Source organism: Tiliqua scincoides, chromosome 5, assembly GCF_035046505.1.
Source record: "Tiliqua scincoides isolate rTilSci1 chromosome 5, rTilSci1.hap2, whole genome shotgun sequence".
Taxonomy (NCBI): Eukaryota; Metazoa; Chordata; class Lepidosauria; order Squamata; family Scincidae; genus Tiliqua; species Tiliqua scincoides.
The window spans coordinates 130,965,263-130,993,136 of record NC_089825.1 but is presented as its reverse complement, the minus strand read 5'-3'; the positions used below and the strand labels follow the sequence as shown (position 1 = coordinate 130,993,136).

Genomic DNA, 27,874 nt, shown 5'->3' with positions numbered 1-27,874 from the left:
CTTACATGCCTCCTCCAGGTATAGTGAAATGTCACAAGGAGCTGACAATAATGTTGATTTAATTAAATTATTTTTTTCCTCCGCATTAACTGCTCCCTGTTGTTCAGCTCAGGCCTCAGCACATTTGTATTGGCAACCTTCAGTCTCGAAAGACTATGGTAACGTGCTCTGAAAGGTGGTTCTGGCACAGCGTCTAGTGTGGCTGAAAAGGCCAATCCGGGAGTGACAATCCCTTCCACACCGGGAGCAAGTGCAGACTGTCCCTGGTCTGTCTCCCTGGCTATGGGCCTTCCTTCTTTGCCTCTTAGCCTCAGACTGTTGGCAAAGTGTCTCTTCAAACTGGGAAAGGCCATGCTGCACAGCCTGCCTCCAAGCGGGCCGCTCAGAGGCCAGGGTTTCCCACTTGTTGAGGTCCATCGCTAAGGCCTTCAGATCCCTCTTGCAGATGTCCTTGTATCGCAGCTGTGGTCTACCTGTAGGGCGCTTTCCTTGCACGAGTTCTCCATAGAGGAGATCCTTTGGGATCCAGCCATCATCCATTCTCACGACATGACCAAGCCAACGCAGGCGTCTCTGTTTCAGCAGTGAATACATGCTAGGGATTCCAGCACGTTCCAGGACTGTGTTGTTTGGAACTTTGTCCTGCCAGGTGATGCCGAGAATGCGTCAGAGGCAGCACATGTGGAAAGCGCTCAGTTTCCTCTCCTGTTGTGAGCGAAGAGTCCATGACTCGCTGCAGTACAGAAGTGTACTCAGGACGCAAGCTCTGTAGACCTGGATCTTGGTATGTTCCGTCAGCTTCTTGTTGGACCAGACTCTCTTTGTGAGTCTGGAAAACGTGGTAGCTGCTTTACCGATGCGCTTGTTTAGCTCGGGATCAAGAGAAAGAGTGTCGGAGATCGTTGAGCCAAGGTACACAAAGTCATGGACAACCTCCAGTTCATGCTCAGAGATTGTAATGCAGGGAGGTGAGTCCACATCCTGAACCATGACCTGTGTTTTCTTCAGGCTGATTGTCAGTCCAAAATCTTGGCAGGCATTGCTAAAACGATCCATGAGCTGCTGGAGATCTTTGGCAGAGTGGGTAGTGACAGCTGCATCGTCGGCAAAGAGGAAGTCACGCAGACATTTCAGCTGGACTTTAGATTTTGCTCTCAGTCTGGAGAGGTTGAAGAGCTTTCCGTCTGATCTGGTCCGGAGATAGATGCCTTCTGTTGCAGTTCCAAAGGCCTGCTTCAGCAGGACAGCGAAGAAAATCCCAAACAAGGTTGGTGCAAGAACACAGCCCTGCTTCACTCCGCTTCGGATGTCAAAAGGGTCTGATGTGGAGCCATCGAAGACAACAGTGCCCTTCATGTCCTTGTGGAAAGATCTGATGATGCTGAGGAGCCTGGGTGGACATCCAATCTTGGGGAGAATCTTGAAGAGGCCGTCTCTGCTGACCAGGTCGAAAGCCTTTGTGAGATCTATGAAGGCTATAAAGAGTGGCTGTCGTTGTTCCCTGCATTTCTCCTGCAGTTGTCTAAGGGAGAATACCATATCAGTGGTGGACCTGTTGGCTCGGAATCCACACTGCGATTCTGGATAGACGCTCTCTGCAAGTACCTGGAGCCTCTTTAGTACAACTCGGGCAAACAGCTTTCCTACAACGCTAAGGAGAGAGATGCCGCGGTAGTTGCATAGTTGTTCAGCTCAGGCCTCAGCACAATAATGTAGCATTTGGGGAAGAAGATGCAACCAAGTAACCCAAAACTGGAAGTTAAGATGGAGAAGATCTCCACAGCCACCATGTATTTCCCTCTTGTGCTCAGGTAGGTGGGGACAAAGGACAGCCACACACTACAAAATGCCAACATGCTGAAGGTGATGAATTTGGCTTCATTAAAAGTATCAGGCAACTTCCTGGCCAGGAAAGCCACCGTGAAGCTGATGATGGACAGAAGTCCCAGGTAGCCCAAGACAAGATAAAACATGGTGACAGACCCTTCACTACATGTTGCAGTAATCTCTCTAGTCATTGACTGCATCTCTAAATCTGGGAATGGGGGAGAGGTTGCCAGCCACACTCCACAAATGCCAGCTTGAATAAAGGAGCAGGAAAGGACAATGGAGTTGGCCAGTCTTTTCCCCACCCACTTCCTCATGCTGGATCCAGGCTTGGTGGCCATGAAAGCTACAACCACAGTGATGGTTTTGGCCAACACACAAGAAACGGCCACAGAGAAGATGATGCCGAAAGCAGATTGTCGGAGAAGGCAGGTCACCTCCCTGGGTTGCCCAAGAAAGAGCAAAGAGCAGAGGAAGCAGAGCAAGAGGCAGACAAGGAGCAAGTAGGTGATATCCTGGTTATTGGCTTTGACGATGGGGGTTTCTTTGTGCTGCATAAAAGTTCCAAACACCAAAGCTGTGATCAAAGAAAAACAAACGGCAAGAGAAGCTAAACTGATTCCCAAAGGTTCTTCATATGATAGAAAGGTTATCAATTTAGAGACACACTGATCATGGTCCTTGCTTGGATACTGGACTTCTGGACACTGGAAGCAGTCGGCCATGTCTGAAAAAGAAGGAAGAGGTCATGCATCTGCCCTTCCCCTGACTTCATCTGGAGAGGATCTCCTACACATGCCGCCATCCACAGAGGCATGTTTGGGGGTGATGTGCAGGAGGGCCTTCTCTGTTGTGGTGCCCACCCTGCAGAGGATTCCACATGGTTCCCCACCTTGTCTGTTTTTTGGCTGCTATATGAAGATGTTACACCGGGCATTTGTCCTAATTAGTTATGCCTTGTTATTTCTGTTAAATCAGTTGCATTGTTTGGCTTTTAAATATGTTTAATTCATTTCCTTGTTTATTGACCTTTGTAAGTCACCTTGAGACCCCCTGTCTGGAAGAAAGGCAGAACAGAAAAAATATTGATGGGTTAATAAAATGTAAATGCCAACAGCAAAAAACTTCTTATGTGATATGTCAGTTTTGTCATGAGAATTTTGTTGAGACATACAAAATTATGCAGGGGATGAACAGGGTGGATAGGGAGATGCTCTTTCCACTCTCACATAACACCAGAACCAGGAGACATCCACTAAAACTAAGTGTTGGGAGAGTTAGAACAGACAAGAGAAAATATTTCTTTACACAGTGTGTGGTTGGTCTGTGGAACTCCTTGCCACAGGATTGGTAACGGCATCTGGCCTGGACACCTTTAAAAAGGGATGGGACAAGTTTCTGGAGGAAAAATCCATTACGGGGTAAAAGCCATGATGTGTATGCACAACCTCCTGATTTTAGAAATGGGCTATGTCAGAATGCCAGATGCAAGGGAGGGCACCAGGATGAGGTCTCTTGTTATCTGGTGTGCTCCGTGGGGCATTTGGTGGGCCACTGTGAGATACTGGAAGCTGGACTAGATGGGCCTATGGCCTGATCCAGTGGGGCTGTTCTTAGGTTCTTAAACTACAATTCCCAGGAAGCCTTGCAGGTCTCTTGTTACCTGGTGTGCTCCCTGGGGCATTTGGTGGGCCGCTGTGAGATACAGGAAGCTGGACTAGATGGGCCTATGGCCTGATCCAGTGGGGCTGTTCTTGTGTTCTTAACTACAATTCCCAGGAGGCCTTGCAGGTCTCTTGTTATCTGGTGTGCTCCCTGGGGCATTTGGTGGGCCGCTGTGAGATACAGGAAGCTGGACTAGATGGGCCTCTGGCCTGATCCAGTGGGGCTGTTCTGATGTTCTTAACTACAATTCCCAGGAAGCCTTGCAGGTCTCTTGTTACCTGGTGTGCTCCCTGGGGCATTTGGTGGGCCGCTGTGAGATACAGGAAGCTGGACTAGATGGGCCTATGGCCTGATCCAGTGGGGCTGTTCTTGTGTTCTTAACTACAATTCCCAGGAGGCCTTGCAGGTCTCTTGTTATCTGGTGTGCTCCCTGGGGCATTTGGTGGGCCGCTGTGAGATACAGGAAGCTGGACTAGATGGGCCTACGGCCTGATCCAGTGGGGCTGTTCTTATGTTCCTATGTAGAACGAGCCTAGCTACATTTGTTGGTATTTCTCATTTTTCCCAGTATGCAACAATGCCAGGGTGGGGGGCAGCAAGTACAGGAAGCCCCATAACAGGGCTTCTAGAAGCAAGTACAGGAAGCCCCGCGTAAGTGGCCCCTCCCACTGTGTGTCGGTGGCATTGGGGCAAGGATTGCAACACATATTTTACTCTGTCTCTCTCTGCAGTCTGCATTACTGTACACCATTTTAACCAGTGTTTCTTGGTGAGAAACAGGTCATCTTAAGTCTGCACCCCCCACCCCTGCACCCAACACTGGTGGCTGTAACTCGGTCTACGGCTGCTGGGCCATCACTAGTCCTAAGAACCAACCCAAGGTTACCAAGTGGTTACATGCACAGCGCAGGAAATTATCACTGTAGAAATGGACGTCTGAAGGAGCCCTGTATGCTGGAATACTTGTTGGACAACTTTCAGTGCAATTGTATCTTGTGCTGGAATAGGCAGACTAGGAAGCCTGTGCTGTATCCAGCACAAGATAGGGCCACGAAGTGGCTCAGCCAGAGGTACCTCTGGCTGAGCCACTTCGGGGCCCTATCTTGGGGAAACTTTTCCCCTTACCCCCGAGCAAGCCACCACATCCCCAATGGGTCTCCTTAGACTTGCGCCACCTCCAGAGGTGGCATAAGTTGGGAACAGGGGCTAGAATCCGGCATAACAGCCAGCTCCCAGCCCCACTTCCTGCTCCCCGCCCACCCTCTGAACACCCCAAGAATGCCCTCTGCCTGCCCTCCCCACCCTGGAACACCTCCCTCCCACCTTCTCCCCCACCCACCACAGAGGTTTGCGTCAGCTGAGCTCAGCCAACGCAAGACTCCCTCCCCAAGTTGGCTCAGAGGATGGATTCAGCCTCCGTGGGCTGGTGCGTGTCTGAGCGCTGGCCCAGTCGACTCTCAAGGAGGCACAAACATGCTTTAGGGCACGTCTGCGACACTCCTGGGCCGGTGCAAGGGATTTGCGCCCGCCCAAGGGCGACCTAGGATTGCACCCTTCACCTACTTGTCTCATTTGAGATCTTCCCTTCCGGGCATGGGGCACATTCATGACAGCAAAATTTCTTCCCTTCTTTCTTTCTCTTCTGATGATCAAGCTGGCAGGAGTCGCTACACACAGACAGGGGCAGTGCCTATCAATAAACATGAAGAGAGTAGAGGGTGAGTGGAGTTGGGCTTTTCCTATTGTCAATCTACAAAGACAGAAGTGATCAGGCGACTTGGAAAACTCTAAGACGTCGTGCATGAAAGTCAGGCATACACATCCCGGACAATGTTTCCTGTCAGTCAGTGGCAGAGCTAATGATTGTGTAACCCAGTGCTGAGCTCAAAATGATGCCCCAGAAGTGATGTCACTCTCAGACTTTTAAAAGAGTGAAAATGGGGGGGGGGGGAATTCTTGTTGTTAAGAATATTCATGTACTGTTTTTCAGCAACAACACAACCTCCCAAAATGGTTTGCAGACAAAAGCAAATAACTAACTATGGTAAATGGTTGTGTTGTTGCTGAAAAAACAGTACATTAATATTCTTAACAACAACAACAAATTTCTGACAGAGAAAACGGAAACTGTTTCCAAATGCTATGAGGAACTGAGATATTTGCCATTTTTGGGGTACAATCCTAATTGTGCCCTGGGCCGGCGCAAGTCCCTTGTGCCGGCCCGGGAGGGTCGTAAACATACCATAAAGCATGTTTGCGCCTCAATGAAATTAATCTGTGCCAGCTCACAGAGGTGTGCTGGCCCACAAAGGCCAAATACAGCCTCCACGGTAGCAGGAGATGGTAGATACATGTCAGCCGAACTTGGCCGGCACAGGGGTCTGGGGTGCGGATGGAGGCCAAGGAGGAGGCAGGGAGGAGGCATTTCAGGAGGACTGTGGGTGGCAGGTGGGCAGGCCTGTGGGCGGGCAAGCAGGGAGTGGGAGCTGAGGCCAGGACCCAGCAGTTATGTCAAATCCTAGCCCCCATTCCCAAGCAGCAGGGAATGGCTTCAGGCGGCTCCATTCTGCTTCAGCCTCCGCCATCTTGTCAGGTGGCACAGATCCAAGTAGACCCATTGGCGCCGCTGCAGTTCTCCCCAGAGTAAGAGGGAAAGTTCCCCCTTGCCCCTGGCTGAGCCACAGTCGGTCCCAAATTTGTACTGGATACAACGCAGGCCTGCCTGTTCCAGCGCAAGTTAGGATTGTGCTGCCCATCCCAAATCTCTCATTAGGCTTTGAACATCAGGCTTTGTTCCAGTGCAAGTTAGGATTGTGCTGCCCACATCTCTCATTATGCTCTGAACATGAAAATGACCAGTTTCATTTAAAGACTTCTGCCTTCTCAAACATACTTCTTGATACTGGACCCCCAAGAAAAACCCAGAATCCACACCTGGTTAAAACTTCTGTGCCATACAATCGCATCCTCGTGAATTGTGAGTGTTTTGCCTTCACGTGCGTTGGGATCCACGCTTCCAACTTTCGGTCTAAGGAAGGAGTTGTTTGGAAATATCATTAAGTTTGTTATATCAAATCCAGTCGCCGTTTCCCTTTTCTCATTGAAGTAGACTTCTTCTCCAGCCGAGTTGTTGAATGAAATATCTTGAAGGGATGGGTGGAGCTACTTAGAAGAGAAGAAACGAAGGGACAACATAATACGTATAATGGTTCATCTCCACACTTGCAGACAAGTATCCTTATTTGTTGGTGAAGATATATAAAACTATATAGTTTCTTCTGTTTCAGATTCTTTTTTGTTAGTGTGATGAATTCCCCTGCATTTTTCCCTTTTCTATTTTGATCTGTTGTTTGCCTGGGCCGTGTTCACAGATAATTCCATAGATTGTCAAGTCTCTTCATCCTGCAGGTGCTATTATGGGACTGGTTTTTAATAGGAGACTGGAGTTCTTTGAATGGGAGGGGCAGAGGCCGGTACATCTTTGGCTAAGGGGTCCAGAATTTGGCATGCCACTTTTGGCACCAGGTGGTCTTAGGCCAGCCCTGGAAGAGACATTACCTGCCAAGGCTGGACATTTTGAAGTCTTTTATCCCCCTTGATGGTTCTGTGGTTGGCTCTAGAGGAGTATAACGCATGCAAAGCATGGGCCACAGCATGGACAGCATTATAGATACTGTAGCTTTGACCAGTCATCTGCATTTCAAAAACAGACTCAGGAACGCCCTCCAGCTTCTCTTCACCAGTGCACAGTCCATCCTCTTCTTTTGGCTTGCAAAAGTACTTTTAGACAGTGCACTTTTGGCAGTGCACAGTCCATCCTCTTCTTTTTGGCTTGGATTTGCAAGTGAACAGTCAAAGACTTGCTCCCAGAACTCCTTGAGAAACCCATCTCCATGGGTCCAGTTGGGTTTCACGTTCTGAAGATAGGCCTGGAACCCTGGATGGTCATTGGAGTGCACAGCCAAGGAAAGGGTGCCTTGGAACATGTCAAAATTCCAATGCCTGATAACTCCTGATACAGCAAAATCAAACTGAGCGGTCATGATCCACACCTTTCCAAGAGACGTCTTTTCCATACTCTCTGAAATGGTAAAAGCCATTAAGATGATGAGCCACATGAAGGCCATCATTTCACCATAGACCACAAAGGTTCTGGTTTTCCCATCTGTGAAATGTAGCTGAATATCTTTGGCCATGTGTCCCATTTCATGCAAGTCACGCAGTTGACCTTGGTTTTGGATTCGCTCAGTGAAGGCAGAACAGATTGCATGCTGGGAAAGCAATGGCTCCAGTGTCTGCAAGAAGTGGTCTCCGCTCTCGCCATCCACCACAAAGAGCCCCACCCACGTCCATCCAAAGTACTTAAGCAGGTGGATGATCCCCTTGTACTGATGGACTTCATTCGGGACCATGCGGTAAAAGGAAGGGGCCCCTGATGTATCACTCTCTTCTGGAGCAAATGAGCCATAAGTGAGCTATAAGTACCAATATGTATATCAGAAAAAGCTTAGGAGCCATAGCTGAGCACATAAACATGCAAGTTCCTTTTCACATAATTAGCATGATTCCACTGAACTAAAATCTGGATTTAGCTTTCCAGTTTGGTTGCGGCCCATGTGCTAAAAGTCAAAGAATCTTTAGCTAACGTGGAAATATGGTACAATTTCTGAAGGACACATGAAAAAAAATATGGAATGGTGAGTCACCTGTGGTTTACATCAGACCCACTTGGGAATGCCAAGACTTTTCCTCCCAGAATCAAAAATGGTTAGGGTTAGGGTTAGGGTTAGGGTCAGCTCACTTTTGAGTGGCACGAACCCACGCACCATTTCGAAGTCAGGGATGACTTGCGAGCCTCCTAGTTCTCTGACTTCACGCAGCCCAGAGAGAGGGGGAAGGTCTTCTGGCTGAATCAAGCACTCAAGTTAAACAGGCTGCTCCTGCTAGAAGTGGTGGTGTGCAGGGGACCTTTCCAAAGGACACCAAGGGCAAAAGATTCCTCTGTAAGGGTGGGATTTCCACACTCATCAGCCATTCCCTGGCTTTGTTGCCTGTTTAATCAAATGGTGCAATATAACCCATTTTGACTGACTAATGGGATAAACAGACAGAGCCTGCTAAAATTGTTGATGTGTAGATGGGAATCCCACCCATGGAATGTTTCTCCTACGATCTTCTCCCTCCCAAAAAACAATAGCTGTCACAGATACAGCTCTCAGATGTAACAACCAACTGGATATTTTTGTTCAGCTCACTGATTCTTCTCCCCTGAACACTTGAATCTTCATTTGCAGTCAGGTGGGACTGTGGGCTTTCAAACCTCCCAAATTTGTAGCTCCTCTGTGAACAGGTAGAAAAAATCCTAGCAGGAACTGCACAAAACGGACATATGAGAGGGTTAGGACATAGTGGTGGTGGAAGGGGGCTAAGCAAGGAATGCTTCGCCACAAAGACTTGTAGGTTTCCAATGCTCACCTCATCATTTGGTGGTTGGCAACCTTCAGTCTTGAAAGACTATGGTATAAGCCTACAGCATCAGGTATTCCAAGGCAGTCTCCCATCCAAGTACTAACCAGGCCTGACCTTGCTTAGCTTCTGAGATCAGACGAGATCGGGAGATAGTGTTCAGTATAGGGAGATGGCTGGCAACCTTCAGTCTCGAAAGACTATGGTATAAGCCTACAGCACCAGGTATTCCAAGGCAGTCTCCCATCCAAGTACTAACCAGGCCTGACCTTCCTTAGCTTCTGAGATCAGACGAGATTGGGCATGTTCAGGGTAAAACAGTTGCTGCCTCATCATTTATGCATGTATTAAATGCCTCAAGGCATCAGGTGCTTGTATCTGGGTGAAGCCCAGTAATTGTCATAGGCATCTCTATGGGAAAGAAATTTGATAGACACTCAACTTTCTGCTTCCTCTTTCCCTAAGGAAGGCATGGAATTTTTGAGTTGACAAAAACGGCATTCCAATAATACGATGTCAACAAAGGCCTTGTAGAAAAATCTACCCTTGACAAGGTCTTTTGATTTTGCTTTTCATCCCTTCTGAACCATCACACGGGGACTGCAGTTTGCCTCTCGACTGCCAGCGGTGCTTGACTCTCCCCACCCCACTACACCTTCTAAGAATAATGGTTTTCTAAATAGAAGTTTTCTGCCCTCTTCCCTCCCCTATCTGGACCAGCAATCAGGTCCCACGTGCCAATGAGGTTAATGTGCATTTGTGTCACAGAATGGGAGGTGGGTGTTGTGTGTGGATGCGTGTGTCGAGGACTTTAAAGTCGCTTGAAATCTTTAAAGAATGAAAAGTTAAGTTCTTAAGTGAGTCAGTGTTGTGTAGTAGTTAGAATGTCATATTTAGACCTAGTTCAATTCAGTGATGATCCTGGCGCTAGTACCACCTGGGACCAAGACCACAGGCTATTGCCCCCCCCACCAGCAGGATACCACCCCCTGCCTCCCAGAGACCTAGAGAGGCCACACACCCCCTCCCCAACCTACGAACCCAGATGTATGAATCATACCTGTGGAATTTTATAGAGACCTAAGAGTTCTGCCATGTGGAAGGAGATATCAGAGCTCAACCCCCCAACAGCGGCTATTAAATTTTTCTGGGTGCCACATTCATAATTGGGGACAAATCTTTGTGATTTGAAAAGCAGGTCCAGAGTGGTGCGATAGGTCATCCTCTCATCATAGTAGCTGTCACAGATGTGGAACCCAATTGTGACGCTGGGCAGAATCATGGGAGTTTCATTGATCTCCTTTACGGCAAATGCTAATGCCTGGCTGTGTTGGTAGAACTTGGTCACCATACTGAAAAAAGTGAGTTTTATACTCTTCAAGGAACAGATTCTACAATGAATGCAAACTGTTTTCTTTATGAGGCAGGTCTGACTACCCTTACAAGTGCCTTGGTTGTATCCAGATTAGATTCCTACACCCTAGATGCAGCTGTCTCTGGAAAGTGCTTGGAAATATCAGCTGGTGCACAGCATGGCAGTCAAGATTTTGTCCAAGACCTGCTTTATGGAGTATGTAACTTCAGTATTGTGCGGTCTTCATTGGTTACCGGTTCATTTCCAAGCACAATCTCCTGTTTACATCCTATGAAGTCTGAAATGGTTCCGGAACAGAGTATCTGAAGGATCCCCTTCTCCCACATGGGCCTGCCCATCAGTAGAATCAGTGAGTACATCAGTACCAATGGTAAGAAGATCCTAAAGCACAAATGTGGGAGGGGGCATATGTAGCCCCGCTAAAAACCAGGTGCATGTGCAGGGTAATAGTTGCTGCAGTTCCTTGGCAGCTAAGCAGGGTCAGGCCTGGTTAGTATTTGGATGGGAGACCTCCTGGGAATAGTGGGTGCTGTAGGCTTATACCATAGTCTTTCCAGACTGAAGGTTGCCAACCATGCTAACCAGTCCTATACTGCAGCTGCCCCCCCATTATTAACATTTTTCATTGTCTTCTAAAAGTGTAATCCTATGCCTGTCTACTCAGAAGCAGAACACTGAATTCAAGTGGACCTACTCTCATGTAAGTGCATATAGCATTACAGCCTTTGCTTTAAAAAAAAAAAATCTAATCGCATATGGTTATGGGCTCAACGGATTTCACAGATGGCTCGTTTTCAAATCGGCAGCTTTCTTTCTTGCTTGATTTCCTCATATTCAACCTCGTTCGCAATATCTTGCAGCGGTCGTTTTTCCGCTTGCTTTTTAAAATTGTCTTTAACAGAATTTTAAGCAAATTATTGCTTCATGTAGAAGTTGCATCTTAGGATATGCAAAATTGAATGCAAGTAAAATATTATGTCCACTTCCAAAAATAGGAAGGTCTTTCTTATTGTAAGAAGAATAAACCCAGGTATTCTACAAGCAAAGTAAAGAATAGAAAATTCAGGGAATGTAAATGTCCAAGCAAGAAATGAACATTCTCTTTAATCCGTTCTCCGAAATTTCTAATTCCTGTATTATGCAATCTTAGGTTTCAAAGTCCGTACAACACGGAAAGGAGATTTTAAAAAAGGATTCCTTACATTGGAAGATCAAATTCCAGCTCCTGTAATGGATGTTTTTTGAAGAAAACTTTGGGGGAAAGATACGCTATCTGAGAAGCCATCCCACCAATAAGGAAGTCGCCTGGCTGATACCATTCGTGGTGAGCGGGAAGAGGGTCGATCACGGAACATGGGGCAGTCTCTGCTTTGCACACCACGTGAAGCAACAGAAGTAGCAGCACCAAAATCACCATCATGGTTAAGCAAAGTTTCCTTCTGGAGAAAGTCTTCTGGTTTCTTCTACAGCTCCATCACAGGTGTCAGCCTAGCTTAAGCAAGCTAGACTGGATGGCAGCTGACTCTGACAAGGCAATGCATCAAAAGAAGTCAATCAAAGTGGCCTTGAAATCAACAAGGATGCAAAAACATGCCTTGCATGGCAATCAGTGTACACCGATTGGAAGCCAGAACTATATCATGAAAGGGTGAAACTGTCTCAAGTCCTACCCACGTCTTCCTTCTCATTCAAACTCTGAATGGGGTGGCTGTGGAGTTTATAACTACTGTCAGATGTGCCTATTGGTTGTTTTCCTACTGCTGTCTTGAACGCTGCTGGAGCTTTGCCCCCGAATCAATTACAGTTATTTGGATAATTATGGGGGAGATAATTGATAATTGATCCTGCAGAGTTTGCACTTCTAGAGGTACAATCAGCAGACGTTTTTTGTGGCTTTGTTTGGTTCTTCTTTTCTCCCATGAAGTCTTCTTCCATGTGTGTGTATGTGGGGGGGGGGGAAGGTATGCTTCAAGATGAGGACACACCAACAGGAGAACTATAGCCAATGACCGTGATGACACGTGAACCAAAGTTGACACGCCACTATGTTTTGGGTGACAAGCCAGCGTTCACCAATTGAGTTCATTTTACATGTATTTCATTTTTTTGTAATCATTTGATGTTTCTTTATATAATACATAGCACCACACATAACTGGACTGGATTTTTTCTCAAATCAATGAATATGCAAAGAATTATTTGGGAGGGGGGGGGGGTTTGACATGCCAGCCGTGTCAAGTTAGGTATTTTCCAACTTTTTGACACACTAAGCCCAAAAAGTTGACCATCGCTGCCCTGTGTTGAAGTCAGGCAGGATGAAAATACTTTTGAAGAAGGACTGACAATGATAAAATTGGTCTCCCCCTTCTGATCAGTGATAGAATACATCGATGATAGGCAGTCCCTAGAGACAGGGCTTGTCCCAGGTCTCCTGATGTCTGAGGCAGCATGCTGAATGCTGCACCCCCTTACTCGACAATGTACCAGCCTTTGCTCTTCCCACTTGCCACTCTTCTATCACTGCTGTGATAGGTCTACTCAGACCTGTGCAATTTTGCTGGCACAAGTCCAAGTGGACCAAGGAAGGTGGTTCAAAACCAAGAAGGGCGATAGGATGCCACCCCGACCACATATGTTCCCCTCCCTCCTCTGGTCTCCGTTCCATTCCTTCCCCTACTTTCCCCATATTGCCCAACCCACCCACTTGTTCACCACCCCCCCATATATCAACTTCCCAGGGCTTTTCTGAAGTTCTCTGGCACATGGCCACAACCACTCAACACTTGTAGTGCTGGCCTGGCTGCACATTATGGTGGGTCACATTTTGCAACTCTTTGTGGCCTGAAGCCTCTCTTGTACAGTGCAGGCTGCTGTGGAGGGGGACTGCAGCCAAAGGCTGAAGGAAGGAAGGAAGGAAGGAAGGAAGGAAGGAAGGAAGGAAGGAAGGAAGGAAGGAAGGGGACGCTGGTGGAATGTCACTTCCGCAACCAAATGCAGTGGTAGCACCGTCTCTGCATTCTGCTATGATCTCACCAGCCAGTGACTGCATGTCTAAATCTGGGAATGGGGGAGAGGTTGCCATCCACACCCCACAAATTCCTGCTTGGATCAGGGAGCAGGAAAGGACAATGGAGTTGGCCATTCTTTTTCCCACCCACTTCCTCATGCTGGATCCTGGTTTGGTGGCCATGAAAGCCACCACCACAGTGATGGTTTTAGCCAACACGCAGGATACGGCCACCGAAAAGATGATGCCGAAAGCAGATTGTCGGAGAAGGCAGGTCACTCTCCCAGGGTAGCCAAGGAACAGCAAAGAGGAAAGCAAGCAGAGCAGGAGGGAGACAAGGAGGGTGTAGGTGATGTCCCTGTTGTTGGCTCTAACAATGGGGGTTTCTTTGTGCTTGATAAAAATTCCCAACATTCATTTCTTTTACACGTTTCCTCGTCTTCTGTGTCCCCCTCTTCCTTTTCCAATCTAGAGAGTGGAAGAAGAAGGGGCAGTGGGGGCATGTAGGCAGACACAAATGGGCGCTCCTCCACCTGTCTACTGATGCCTGCTTCATTTGGGCTCATGGATGGGCCAGCTCTGCCTAGAGGGGGTATTTCTCAGTATGTTGTAAAACTTACAGACCAGCCATTTTCAACCACTGTGCCGTGGCACACTGGTGTGCCGCGAGTGATCCAGAGGTGTGCCACAGGAATTTGGGGATAGGTCATTTATTAGTAGGGCCAATGGGGATGTGAGCCCCCCTCTGGCAGCATGGTGTGCCTTGTCAACTATAAAAAAAACCTGATGGTGTGCCTTGACAATGTTAGTGCCTTGTCAGTGTGCCATGAGATGAAAAATATTCAAAATCACTGTTACAGACCAATCCACCTCCTGCTATCCCCGTCACCCCGACCAATGCAGCTGCACCACTGGAGTCTGTGCTGCATCCTGCAAGGGGGCAGCCCTAGGGGTCTCCTCCAAGGAAGGGATTCATTGCCAGTGGGTAGACCTCCACTGCTATGATAGGTCTACTCAGACCTGTGCCAGCAATCTTGCTGGCACAAGTCCAAGTGAACTGGTTCAAAACCAGGAAGGGCGATAGGATGTCAGTGGAGCAACTGCCACCCAGACCACCCACTTCTCAGACGCAATATGTTCCCCTCCCTCCTCTGGTCTCCGCTCCATTCCTCTCCCTACTTTCCCCATATTGCCCAACCGACCCACTTGTTCACCCCCCTAGACATCAACTTCCCAGGGCTTTTCTGGAGTTCTCTGGCACATGGCCACAACCACTCAACACTTGTAGTGCTGGCCTGGCTGCACATTATGGTGGGTCACATTTTGCAACTCTTTGTGGCCTGAAGCCTCTCTTGTACAGTGCAGGCTGCTGTGGAGGGGGACTGCAGCCAAAGGCTGGAGGAAGGAAGGAAGGAAGGAAGGAAGGAAGGAAGGAAGGAAGGAAGGAAGGGGATGCTGGCGGAATGTCACTTCCTCAACCAAATGCAGTGGTAGCACAGTCTCTGGTAGCCAGGTTCTATGACCAGTGGAGAAGACTCCCCTGGTGAATGGAGGTGGGGGTCGACAGTGAAAGAAATGGGAAGTTTCTGGACTTGGAGGGAGTTGGGGGTGGCAGAACTGAGAAGAAGAGGGCAAGACTGGCTGACGTGTGACTTTATCCTATCCCCCTCTTTTCTACTGCCATTACCCTCCTCAGTTTTGCACTAGCAAAATAACTGGTGCAGGGCCAAGGAAACACATAGAGAAAGCCGAGGGTCTCCCCTGGGCAAGGCAGCAAAAGTTCCCATGCCTTGAGGAGACCTCTGGAACTACCCCCACCCTAGGATACAGTACGTACTCCTTCAGCACACCTCCATCAGCAGGGGGAGAAGGGGTAGGTAGGTTTGAGTAACCCAAACTATTAATTCTTTCTCCTTATTAGCTGCTCCCTGCTGTTCAACTCAGGTCTCAGCAAAATAATGTAGCATTTGGGGAAGAAGATGCAGCCCAGCAACCCAAAACTTGAAGTCAAGATGGAGAAGATCTCCACAGCCACCATGTACTTCCCTTTGGTGCTCAGGTAGGTGGGGACAAAAGACAACCACACACTGCAAAAGATCAGCATGCTGAAGGTGATGAGTTTGGCTTCATTAAAAGTATCAGGCAACTTCCTGGCCAAGAAAGCCATCGTGAAGCTGATGATGGAGAGAAGTCCCAGGTAGCCCAACACAAGATAAAACATGATGATAGAACCTTCATTGCATTCTGCTACGATCTCACCAGCCAGTGACTGCATGTCTAAATCGGGGAATGGGGGGGAGGTTGCCAGCCACCCCCCACAAATGCCTGCTTGGATCAGGGAGCAGGAAAGGACAATGGAGTAGGCCAGTCTTTTTCCCATCCACTTCCTCATGCTGGATCCTGGCTTGGTGGCCATGAAAGCGACAACCACAGTGATGGTTTTGGCCAACACACAAGAAACAGCCACTGAGAAGATGATGCCGAAAGCAGATTGTCGGAGAAGGCAGGTTGCTTTCCTTGGACGTCCGAGAAATAACAGAGCACAAAGGAAGCAGAGTAGGAGAGAGGCAAGGAGTGTGTAAGTGATATCCTGGTTGTTAGCTTTGACTATGGGAGTCTCTTTGTGCTTAATAAAAGTCCAAAGCACCAAAGCTGTGATCAGGGAACCAGAAACAGCAAGAGAGGTTAAACCGATCCCCATAGGTTCTTCAAAAGACAGAAAGCTTTGAATTTTAGGGATGCATCGATCATGGTCCTTACTAGGATATTGATCTCCTGGACACGTGAAACAGTCGTCCATATCTACGGGGGGAAAATAAAAAACAGGAGAGAGCCAAATGGTGTGCCGATCATTGTCTGACATTGGATTGATTCTCATAATGACCCCGAAGAGCAGAAGTAGCACAGAATCTTGTGTTCATACTGAATTCTAACTGCTGGTTCTGTGTACAGTGTTGTATATCCTCTTACTACTTCCTATGTTACTATACGTTCACACTACGTCAAATTTAATGCATACTGACTTTATTTTATTCTTTGTTTATCTTTTTTATCTTTGTGTTATCCTCAACAAACACTGGAAAAGAAGTAAACTTTCTTTTAAGTAAGTGACTTTTACAATCCTATTTAACCTCACCCCCCCCCCGCCCCGCACCACTGCACCATTGGAGATCTCAGAGGTCTCCTCCAGGATAGGGACCTATGTTCCCTTGGCCGGAGGTAAGCCTCCACTGCCCTAATGGGTGTACTCAAGCAATATTTCTGGCACAAATCTGAGTGAACCTGGGAAGGTGAATCTGAGTGAACCAGGAAAGCCAAGAACAACTATCAATGGTGCCACTATCACTAACAGCCCCCTTCCTGTCCTTGCACACCCTTCTCCCTGCCTCAGTCTCTGTTCCATTCCTCCTCACCCCATTCCTCTCACCCCTTCCCCTGCTCACTCCACCACGCTGACTTACCAGTGCCAGAACTTTTCCTAGTGCACAACCATTGGCTCCTTGCAGAGGCAACCGGATTGTCTTGAATGGTGCATCATGTTTCTGCAGCTGCTGTAAATCATGTTGAACTTGTGTTCTGGTGGTACAACACGGTTTACAGCAGTTGCAAAACACAGAATGCAAGTTCTGGTGGTGCAACATGCCCATAAGATGGGGCTCTTAGTTAACATATATGTGGGTGACGCATACATACTCTGTGTGCAGTGATATTTGCTTGCAATTCCAATTGACTTGTACCAGCATAGTTACAATGAAAAAAAAAAAAATCAATAAATGGAGAGCTGCATGTGGCCATCATCACACATTGTGCCAGCACTTTCCAAACTCAAGATGATCAGGCCTGTTCTGAAGACACTGAAGGATCTGTTTCCACAGGCAATGATGTGAAAGAAGCCACAAGCCATTCTGACTTGTTGATCAACCCAGAGAACTGTGACCCCTGCTGGAATTTTGGATTTCTCAGTTCTGGGAGCCTGGTTCACACATTGCATCCCCCAATTGTCCCCATTTAGAAAACTGCAACTCAATCTGTGAAATGGCACTGTTTGATTGATTGCTTGATGCTTCTTCAGATTTCTGATACTGTGCAAAAATATTGCATCCTCCGCAGAGGCTAACACAGACAAGCATCAGGCATGATGCTTATCAGATATGATAAGGTACCACTTGGTAACCCGCCACCTGAATTCATGTGATATGCAGGAAAAGTTCATCTACCCTTCTGGTTTGAAATCTTCCCATCTGGACACGGAGCGCAATAATAGCAGCAAAATTTCTTCCCTTCCTCCTTTTTCTTCTCCTGACCAGGCTGGCAGACATCACAGCACAAAGAAACAGGTACCACCTATCAACAAATAAGGGAATGATTTTTTTTCCTCTTTTTTTTTTTTTTTTTAACATTTTTATTGAGATTATCACAATACATTGTATCTTCAATAAATCCAAATCAACAATTTTCATTTCAATCATTACCTTTATCCCATTTCCACTCCCCACCTACCTCCCCACCTCGGACTTCCCACAGCGTCTTTTACCATTTGCAAATTTAATTATTTATACCAGGCTAAATTATACCAAATTTATTTATTACCAAGCTAAACTCTTGTTCATTATATAGCTCTTATTATCATTCAAATAACCATAATAGACCCCTAACCTCCCAATTTTTCTCCAAATAAACTTTAAATTTATGCCATTCCAAGTAAAATTTCTCTGACATTTCCTCATTCAAACTTCTCGAGAGCTTATCCATTTCCATTATATACATCATCTTTTGTAACCATTCGTCTATATCGGGGACTTTATCTTGTTTCCAGTACTTTGCATATACCATCCTTGCTGCAGTCACCATATACCATAATAAGGCTCTATCATTAACTAGTATTTTCTCCAGATTTAAACCTAACAGAAACAATTCTGGACTTTTATAAACTGTATACCTTAGTACCTTCGTAACCTCTATATGTATTTCTGACCAGAAATGTTTTGCTTTTTTACACGTCCACCACATATGGTAGAATGACCCCTCATGTTCATGGCATTTCCAACATTTGTTTGATAACTTGTTATTCATATTCGCTAATTTTTTTGGAGTTAAGTACCATCTGTATATCATTTTGTAACAGTTTTCATTTATATTATTACATAGCGAAATCTTTAATGACTTCTTCCAAAGATGTTCCCAAGCTGTCATCTTTATTTCTTTATTTACATTCACTGCCCACTTCACCATTTGTACTTTTATAAGTTCATCTGCAGTGTACCACTCGTTTATCAATCTATAAATCTTTGAGTTTTGCTTTTTTTTTTCTCCCAATAACAACTCCTCCAGTTCAGAATTTTTTTTTGCCTAAAACCAACAGTTCTCTTATCTGCATCAAATAGAGCTTTGATCTGCCTGTAACCGAACCAGTCATATTTATAAGTTAATTCATCTTCTTTCTTTAATTCTACCTTGTCTCTCTGTAAACTGCTTTGTGAACTTTAGTTGAAAAGTGGTATATAAATACTGTTGTTAATAATAATAATAATAATAATAATAATAATAATAATAATAATAATAATAATAATAATAATAATAATAATAATAAGTTGTGATCAGCTGACTGGCAGTCCAATCCTATGTATGTCTACTCAGAAGTAAGTCCCATTAGAGTCAATGGGGACTGGGTTTCTAGAAAGCCCCAGAACTGTCCATGGTGTGCAAATGGAGGGACACTCTAACATAATACCAGAACCAGGGGACATCCGCTAAAATTGAGTGTTGGGCGGGTTAGGACAGACAAAAGAAAATATTTCTTTACTCAGCGTGTGGTTGGTCTGTGGAACTCCTTGCCACAGGATGTGGTGCTGGCGTCTAGCCTAGACGCCTTTAAAAGGGGATTGGACAAGTTTCTGGAGGAAAAATCCATTATGGGGTACAAGCCATGATGTGTATGCGCAACCTCCTGATTTTAGAAATGGGTTATGTCAGAATGCCAGATGCAAGGGAGGGCACCAGGATGAGGTCTCTTGTTATCTGGTGTGCTCCCTGGGGCATTTGGTGGGCCACTGTGAGATACAGGAAGCAGGACTAGATGGGCCTATGGCCTGATCCAGTGGGGCTGTTCTTATGTTCTTATGACTGGGGGCCGCAAGCCCCGGGTGCCAAGTTGCATGAGATGACCAGCTGCAATGCTGAAATTCCCTCTTTTACACAGTTGTTAAAGGTCCAGGAGCCCTGATGTTGAAACCCCTGATCAACACAAATGCTGTATCACATAGAAATAACCACTTACAGACCTAATAGCCAGTAGCCAGAAAGGAGAGATGGCTACTGATGGTGACTTACGAAGAAATCTTATCTGGCTTCATTACAGCTCTATTGGTATGCAATAAAAAGCATTAGAAATACTGAGAGTGGGTTGTATCCTAAGAAAATTAGAGTTCCTCAATCCTGTGCAAGTTGGAAACGATTAAATTGTCTCACTGATTTTAGGGATGCTTAGAAGGTACTTTCTTACGATGCAAAATGTAGCAAGGAACAGACTTTTCTGCAGCACTGAAATGTTACTTCACTCTTAATGTTTCTATGGGACAAGTGGCACTGACTTTCTTATAAAATGATTGATGGGATCAGGTGATTCAGGAAAAGAAAAATTTGGCCTCCCAAATTACCCATCAGGAGAAAAGAAAAAAAACTTCCAAGCACAGCCTGGTATCTATACCTGGTTAAAACGTCTGGGCCACATAATCAAATCATCATTAATGGTGAGTGCTTTGCCTTCAAGGTCACTGGGATCCAGCTTCCCAACTTTCGCTTTATAGAAGGAGTTGTTTGGGAACATGAGTGTGTTCGTTATGTCAAATCCACCTCCCATTTCCTGGTCCTCATTAAAGGACATTGTTTCTGCAACCGAGTTGTTAAAGGTAACGCCCTGAAGCAGAGGATGAATCTAGTTATGAAAAGAAAAAGAAAGCAATGAGTAAGACTGTGACTGATTTCCAAATCTTGCAAATCTCTCTTGTGAGAACTGAGCTTCTCTTTTCCAAGAGTTGCCAGGAAAGGAGAGCAGATGAACAAGTACTTGTTGTCAATGGTTGAAGGGTACAATATCAATTCCAGTGATTCAGATGGCTTGGTCATGTCGTGAGAATGGATGATGGCCGGATCCCAAAGGATCTCCTCTATGGAGAATTCGTGCAAGGAAAGCGCCCTACAGGTAGACCACAGCTGCGATACAAGGACATCTGCAAGAGGGATCTGAAGGCCTTAGGAGTGGACCTCAACAGGTGGGAAACCCTGGCCTCTGAGCGGCCCACTTGGAGGCAGGCTGTGCAGCTTGGCCTTTCCCAGTTTGAAGAGACACTTGGCCAACAGTCTGAGGCAAAGAGGCAAAGAAGGAAGGCCCATAGCCAGGGAGACAGACCAGGGACAGACTGCACTTGCTCCCGGTGTGGAAGGGATTGTCACTCCCGAATTGGCCTTTTCAGCCACACTGGACGCTGTGCCAGAACCACCATCCAGAGCGCGATACCATAGTCTTCCGAGACTGAAGGTTGCCAACAGATTCAGATGGAAAGCGGTGCATCCTAGCAATGGAGAGCCATGATGATATAGTGTTTCTGGTGAACTTAAACCTGGAAGAGCCAGGTTCAAATCCCCACTCAGCCATGACGCTTTCTGGGTGCCATTGGGCCAGTCATTCTCTCTCAGCCTCACCTACCTTACAAGGTTGTGGTGATGACAAAAGGAGATAAGGAACTATCTGAGTTCCTTGGATGACAGGTGGCGTGCAAATGTGAAAAGTAAACAAATAATATAAAAATATCCCCACCTTGTACAGATACAGTGTAGTCATAGCTACCTGCCAAGGCCGTAAATTTTGAAGTTCAGGTCTTTCATGTTCCACCATTGCTCTGTAATTGAATCTAGATGAGTACATGGTGTGCAAAGCATGTGCCACAGCATAGACAGCATTATAGATGCTGTAGCTGTGGCCAGTCATGCGTGCTTCAAAGACAACCCCAGAAAGGGTCTCCAACCTCTCCTCCCCACTGCATATTTCATCATCTCTCGTTGGCGGACACTGAAATGTACAGTCAAAGGCCTGCTCCCAGAAGTCCTTGAGAAACCCATCTCCCTGTGTCCAGCAAGGTTTTATGACCTGAAGAAATTTCAGGAACTCTGGAAGTTCATGGGCGTGAACAGTGAAAGAAATGGCACCATGGAAAAACTTCAGATCAGAGCCCTTTTGCAGAGCGGTTAGTGCGAAATCTGTTTGGGCTGTCATAATCCACACCTTTTCAAGGGAGGTGGTTTCACTATAGCCAGGAGCACCTAGAAGCAAGAAATAGCTCAGCCACATAATGGACAATGTTTCTCCATAGACAACATATGCATTGGTTCTGAGATCCGTGAAAGGCTGAGATACGCTCTCTACCATGTCATTAATTTCACCCATAGGATTCAACTGGGCTTGTCGTTTGATTCTTTCAGTGAAGGATGAACAGATTCCATGCTGGGAAAGCAATGGCTCTAGGGCCTGCAAGAAGTGGTCTCCGCTCTCGTCATCCACCACAAAGAGCCCCACCCAATTCCATCCAAAATGCTTAAGCAATAGGATGATGCCCTGGTTCTGATGTGCTTCGTTCGGGACCATGCGGTAAAAGGGAGACAACTGTTTTGCGTCACTCTCATCCGGGGCAAATGGGCCATAAGTGAGCTAAAAGGAAAACACTGATAAATTTATACAGCTGTTATGAGGAATGTCTCAGTGAATATGTTTATTCAGTGCCTTTTTGCCCAGTGACTATTTGTCAAGCTAAAAACCAAATGACTTGAATAAAAACTTGAATTTTCAAGTTTAGCATTCCTGAAATTCATTTATCCATTTGCCTGAACTTTCTCAGTGTGGGGAAAAAAAGGACATCATACTGGTTCTTGGAACTAGTCAATGCAAAAAATGGGCTAAAAGTTATGGAATGTACCAATTAATTCCTTTTCTGAGACAACTGGCTTTGTTCTAACTGTATTCTTTTCAGACAAAATTCCTGTTCTTTGTCCCTCCTTCTTCTTATTTACCTCAAAATCACTCCCAGAATAGCAAGACGTACATAAGAACATATGAAGAGCCCCACTGGATCAGGCCAAAGGCCCATCTAGCCCAGCTTCCTGTATCTCACAGTGGCCCACCACATGCCACAAAGAGTGCACAAGAGACCTAAATCCTGCTGCACTCCCCTGCGCCTGGCATTCTGAGATAGCCTACTTCTAAAATCAGGAGGTTGCACATACCCATCATAGCTTGTGACCTGTGATGGACTTTTCCTCCAGAAATTTGTCCAATCCCCTTTTGAAGGCACCCAGACCAGATGCCAACACCACATCTTGTGGCAAGGAGTTCCTCAGACTAATTATACACTGGATAAAGAAATATTTTATTTTGTCTGCTCTAATTCTCCCAACACTCAGTCTTAGTGTCTGTCCCCTGGTTCTGGTGTTGTGTAAGAGGGGAAAAAACTTTATCCACCAAGTGTATAATATATAAGAATCCACATAACAAATCCTACCTGTGGAACTTTGTAGAGACTCAAGATGTCTGCCATGTGGACGGAGGTATCAGAGCCGAGTCCTCCAATGATGGCTACAACATTCTTTTGGGTACTGCATTCATAGTTTGGGATAAATCGATGTGATTTGAAGAGAAGGTCCAGAGTGGCTCGGTAGGTCATCCTTGCATCATAATAGCTGTCATAGATGTGGAACCCAAGTGTGACATTGGGCAAGATTTTGGGATTCTTGTTGATCTCATTTACTGCAAATGCCAAGGCCAGGATGTGTTGGTAGAACTTGGTCACGAAACTGCAAAGGGAATGACAGGCTTATTCAGACACACCTCTGCAGTGCATGCTATCCTATCAATAGATAGATCAAACTGGGCCTGAGTCATTCATGTTGTTGTTCCCTCTAGCTTGGATTATTCCCGTGTACTTTCTGTGGGTCTGCCCTTGAGGACAGTACAGAAAATGCATTTGGTCCACATACAGCTACAAGGATTATGACATAAAAGTGCCCATTCGGACCTTATTACACCAATTTTTCATCTGCTGCAACAGTTACTAGTTTAACATAACATAAGAACATAAGAACAGCCCCACTGGATCAGGCCATAGGCCCATCTAGTCCTGCTTCCTGTATCTCACAGCGGCCCACCAAATGCCCCAGGGAGCACACCAGATAACAAGAGACCTCATCCTGGTGCCCTCCCTTGCATCTGGCATTCTGACATAACCCATTTCTAAAATCAGGAGGTTGCGCATACACATCATGGCTTGTACCCCGTAATGGGTTTTTTCTCCAGAAACTTGTCCAATCCCCTTTTAAAGGCGTCTAGGCTAGACGCCAGCACCACATCCTGCGGTAAGGAGTTCCACAGACCGAGCACATGTTGAGTAAAGAAATATTTTCTTTTGTCTGTCCTAACCCGCCCAACACTCAATTTTAGTGGATGTCCCCTGGTTCTGGTATTATGTGAGAGTGTAAAGAGCATCTCCCTATCCACTCTGTCCATCCCCTGCATAATTTTGTATGTCTCAATCATGTCCCCCCCTCAGGTGTCTCTTTTCTAGGCTGCAGTTTGCCTCTGAACTCAGCTCAGGGTGCAAGATTTGGCCTATAAAGCTATCAATGGTTTGGGATTAGGAGAAAGGTAGTAGAGAGCACTCTCCAGTTCAAGTATATGTCTACAAAATGAAGGCTTTCCAAGCAGAAGAGCATCAGTCATGCTCTGCTTCCCGGAAAGCAGAAACTGTGGTGTGAAAGTGTGATAAGATGTTCTGAGGATCTCTTGGTCTATATGAATCTAAAAAATAAAATAACTATCTCAGAAACCCCATTTCCTTTCTATGAAATTGCCCAAGCCCTTCCCTCCACTTTGGGGGCACCATAGTTCCCAGCCCAACCTGAGATAAGAGAGGGAGGGAACTTCTCAGTTATGGTTCTCACAGTGTAAGAGGGCCAGTGAAGACAGGTATTTCTGCCTCTTTCACTGACCTCCTTCCAAGTGGATGGTGAAGAGTTTAATTCATGTGGATGTTTTAAAATAATAACTGTAATATAAACTGCAAGAAGGGGTACACCATGGACCTTGACAGCCTAAACCCACAATACATACATGCATAGGAAAGAATGTCCTAATAAGTATATTTTTCCACGTTCTATTTTTTAGGTTTCTGAGCTCACCGGACATAGGAGGAAAAGGGGAAAAAAAAAATTATTATTCCTTACATTGGAAAATCAGTACCCAGCTCCTCAGCAGGCTGAACATTGAAGGACACTTTGTTGAAAATGTAAACAATCTGAGAAGCAACCCCACCAACGAGGAGGTCACCAGGCTGATACCACTCGTGTAGAACTGGGATGGGATCATTCCCAGGGCACTTGATAGTCTCGACTTTGCACACGATGCGAGACAACAGGAGCAGCAACACCACCACCATCAGACACAAAAATGGTCTTTACGCACAAACCGTCATGTTGCTCAATCTACAGTCTCTCCGCTGGCACCAGCAGAGTTTGATTGAGCCCCTTTGGAAGGCAGCCAGCATTGAGAATCTGCTTCACGCAGAGAAATCTACTGGCTTTTGTTTTAACAGCAACAAAGTTAGGAAGCCAGCCTGAAACAACCCCCAAGATTTGAAAACAAAACCTCATAAGGAAAGTGCCAGAGTCACCGTGACTGAGCCCTCTCTGCCTATCTCTACACCCGTGTCACAACACTCAGCAGTATAAATGAAGGGGGGTTTATAATGGCTTTCAGATTTACTTCTGGATTGTTTTGCTAGGACCTTCTGGGAATATCTTGAAGCTTTGGCAGGGAGCAGTAAGTACTGCAATTTAGATAATTGAAGAGGAAATTATTATCTCTGCAAAGTTTGGTCTCCTAGCAAATCTCTCTCTCCCCCCCCCCCCCCAGATCCAAGCACTGCTCTTGAGTGCAATAACATGTGCCCTTTTCCCTGGGTAAGTCCCAGCAAATGCTATGGGTCAACTTGGACCTGTGCCAGCTGGCACAAGTTCCAGTTTTATTCACACAGGCTCGTCAAGTTCGGGAATGGGAATAGGACAGAGTGTGTGCCAATACCATCATTCACACCCTGATCTTGGCCTGATCTGCCCAACCCAACCCCCCATCATTGACCTCCCTCTGCACCATTCTACTACATTGGCTCTCTCTCTCTCTCTCTCTCTCTCTCTCTCACACACACACACACACACACACACATCTTCTATCACGTACTCAGAGAGTTTTTGTATGGCAGTACATCACTGTGGCTCATGGACTAGCACTCTTGCAAAAACTTCTCATGTTCAGCAAGAAAGGACACCAGTGGAAAATGGAAAAAGTGTAGACCACCATGATGTACCCAACTGAACTGGGGATACACATCAATAATAAAAGTATGATTGAAATGTCTGCTGGAAACTAAACTGGTCAATTATTCCCCCTGCCCCCCATCTTCCTAAACATACACTCAAGTACCTATCTATAAAATGTCCATTGTTCTCCATACACTGATCTACCTTCTCTCTCTTCACTCTCACATAACACCAGAACCAGGGGACATCCACTAAAAATGAGTGTTGGGAGAGTTAGAACAGACAAGAGAAAATATTTCTTTACTCAGCGTGTGGTTGGTCTGTGGAACTCCTTGCCACAGGATGTGGTGACGGCATCTGGCCTGGACGCCTTTAAAAGGGGATTGGACAAGTTTCTGGAGGAAAAATCCATTACGGGGTACAAGCCATGATGTGTATGTGCAACCTCCTGATTTTAGAAATGGGCTATGTCAGAATGCCAGATGCAAGGGAGGGCACCAGGATGAGGTCTCTTGTTATCTGGTGTGCTCCCTGGGGCATTTGGTGGGCCGCTGTGAGATACAGGAAGCTGGACTAGATGGGCCTATGGCCTGATCCAGTGGGGCTGTTCTTATGTTCTTCCATTTTTTTCTACTTCACTCTCCATCTGGTCAAATCTAGTCTAGTTCTCTTTGTATGTCACTGCACTGACTTACATAGGGCTTGATGCTGAAGCTTTTACAGAAAGCACAAGTCCTAGTGGAAGCCCAGTGGAACTCTGTCTTGACAGAGGCAGAGAATGCAAATGATGGTCATTATTCATCAACCAGTTAAACAAGAGCCTCAAGCCAATATACAGGATGATCCTACACACCTTATTCAGAAGAAGTTTCCATCAAAACCAGACTTCTGCCACCCCAAGTTTAAAGGATGGGCAAAGAGATGGAGTGGAAGGATGTTTGGATGGATAGTAATCACAGTAACATGACTTGAATTTGGCCTATAAATTAGATTTCTCTTTGTACATCCTTCTATGGGTCCTCAACGTAATTGAAAACATTAGGCACACTGGGGTGAATGTAGCACAGTGGGTAACTGTGAATAGGATCTTCCCTGGTTGGAATCTCACCTGCTATGAACTTACTTAGGGCCCAATCCTATCCATCTTTCCAGCCCTGGTGCAACAATAATGCAGCCCCAAGGTAAGGGAACAAATGTTCCCATACCTTGGTGAGGCCTCTGTGACTGCCTCCCCACCACAGGATGCCGTGCGTGCCCCATTTGCACCACTGCACCAGCACTGGAAAATTGGATAGGATTGGGCCCTTAGGCTGCAATCCTATACACACTTACCTGGGATTAAGTCCTATTGAACATAGTGAAGTTTATTTCCGAGCAAACAAACATAAGATTGTGCCATGATGCAAGCCATTTGTTCTCAGCCTCCTGGAACTGACAAAGGTCTGATGTTCTTCAAATATACGTTGCTGTTGTCGGCCTTTCCACATGCAAAGCAAAATCAAGTCCAGTTTCGGAATAACCTGATGGGGCAGATTCAGGAAACGCTGCTGTATGGAAAAGTAGTGGCGTGCTGTGGAAAAGTTCAGGTAGATGTCCATAACAATCCTGTGTGTCCTTCTCAAACACTCAAGTGCTACACCAATGCTGTTCCTCTACACTGCCTTATGCATGTGTACTGAGTATCAAGTCCCACTGCATTTAATAAGGCAGCCTTAAAGAATTATTCATTAATTCAACACCTCTCTCTCTCTCTCTCTCTCTCTCTCTCTCTCTCTCTCTCTCATCTTTGCAGATGTCACATCTGTCTCAGATATCTGGCTAGGGCACCTTGTCACCCCCAAACACTTAGCAAAGTGGCACCTCCCTCTCTTGGGGTTTTCAACATTAACCTTGGGCAGGAAACCTGCTCTGTTTCTGTTTGCAGGGCTGCCGGCAGCTGGCATTGGGCCCAGGGCAAGATGCCTGATTAGGCCCCCTTCCCCACCCTTCCTCTAGCACACTCATCCCCACCACCCTCTGACATCCTTACTCTGAGGAATGCTACTGGGTTTCTTTTCTTCTACCTCAGCAAAGTCCTCCTCATGTGTGTTTTCTTCTTCAAAAAATGCACGGGCGTCCAATAACTGGGTTTCACTCTCTCCCTCATTACTGTGTGATGATTTTGAAACAAAGCC

At 46.1% G+C, this 27,874-nt stretch overlaps 2 protein-coding genes across 2 annotated transcripts; both read right to left on the bottom strand.

Annotated features, from left to right (window-relative positions):
* Positions 1-62: 62 nt before the first annotated feature.
* On the bottom strand, positions 63-7,904 carry LOC136653538 (vomeronasal type-2 receptor 26-like). The gene is made up of 6 exons (XM_066630430.1): positions 7,325-7,904; positions 7,051-7,265; positions 6,427-6,654; positions 5,056-5,182; positions 1,699-2,554; positions 63-114 (listed from the first exon to the last, which is right to left on the bottom strand). Exons 1-6 carry the CDS (start codon positions 7,902-7,904, stop codon positions 63-65), a joined length of 2,058 nt encoding a protein of 685 aa, XP_066486527.1.
* A 7,336-nt stretch (positions 7,905-15,240) lies between these two features.
* Positions 15,241-21,981, bottom strand: LOC136653537 (vomeronasal type-2 receptor 26-like). The gene is made up of 4 exons (XM_066630429.1): positions 21,187-21,981; positions 20,047-20,274; positions 17,558-17,684; positions 15,241-16,142 (listed from the first exon to the last, which is right to left on the bottom strand). Exons 1-4 carry the CDS (start codon positions 21,979-21,981, stop codon positions 15,241-15,243), a joined length of 2,052 nt encoding a protein of 683 aa, XP_066486526.1.
* Between the last annotated feature and the right edge of the window lie 5,893 nt (positions 21,982-27,874).

Coding starts and splice junctions, on each gene's coding strand:
- LOC136653537 (XM_066630429.1), bottom strand. CDS start 21,981: ATGGTCCCGAACGAAGCACATCAGAACCAGGGCATCATCCTATTGCTT. Junction 17,685..20,046: donor GGCCCAGACGTTTTAACCAG/GTATAGATACCA, acceptor ATTTGTTGATAG/GTGGTACCTGTTTCTTTGTG. Junction 16,143..17,557: donor GAAGATTTCAAACCAGAAGG/GTAGATGAACTT, acceptor TTCCCCCCGTAG/ATATGGACGACTGTTTCACG.
- LOC136653538 (XM_066630430.1), bottom strand. CDS start 7,904: ATGGTCCCGAATGAAGTCCATCAGTACAAGGGGATCATCCACCTGCTT. Junction 6,655..7,050: donor AAAATGTCCAGCCTTGGCAG/GTAATGTCTCTT, acceptor TCTTCTAAGTAG/CTCCACCCATCCCTTCAAGA. Junction 115..1,698: donor TGCTACATTATTGTGCTGAG/GCCTGAGCTGAA, acceptor AAATGTGCTGAG/GCCTGAGCTGAACAACAGGG.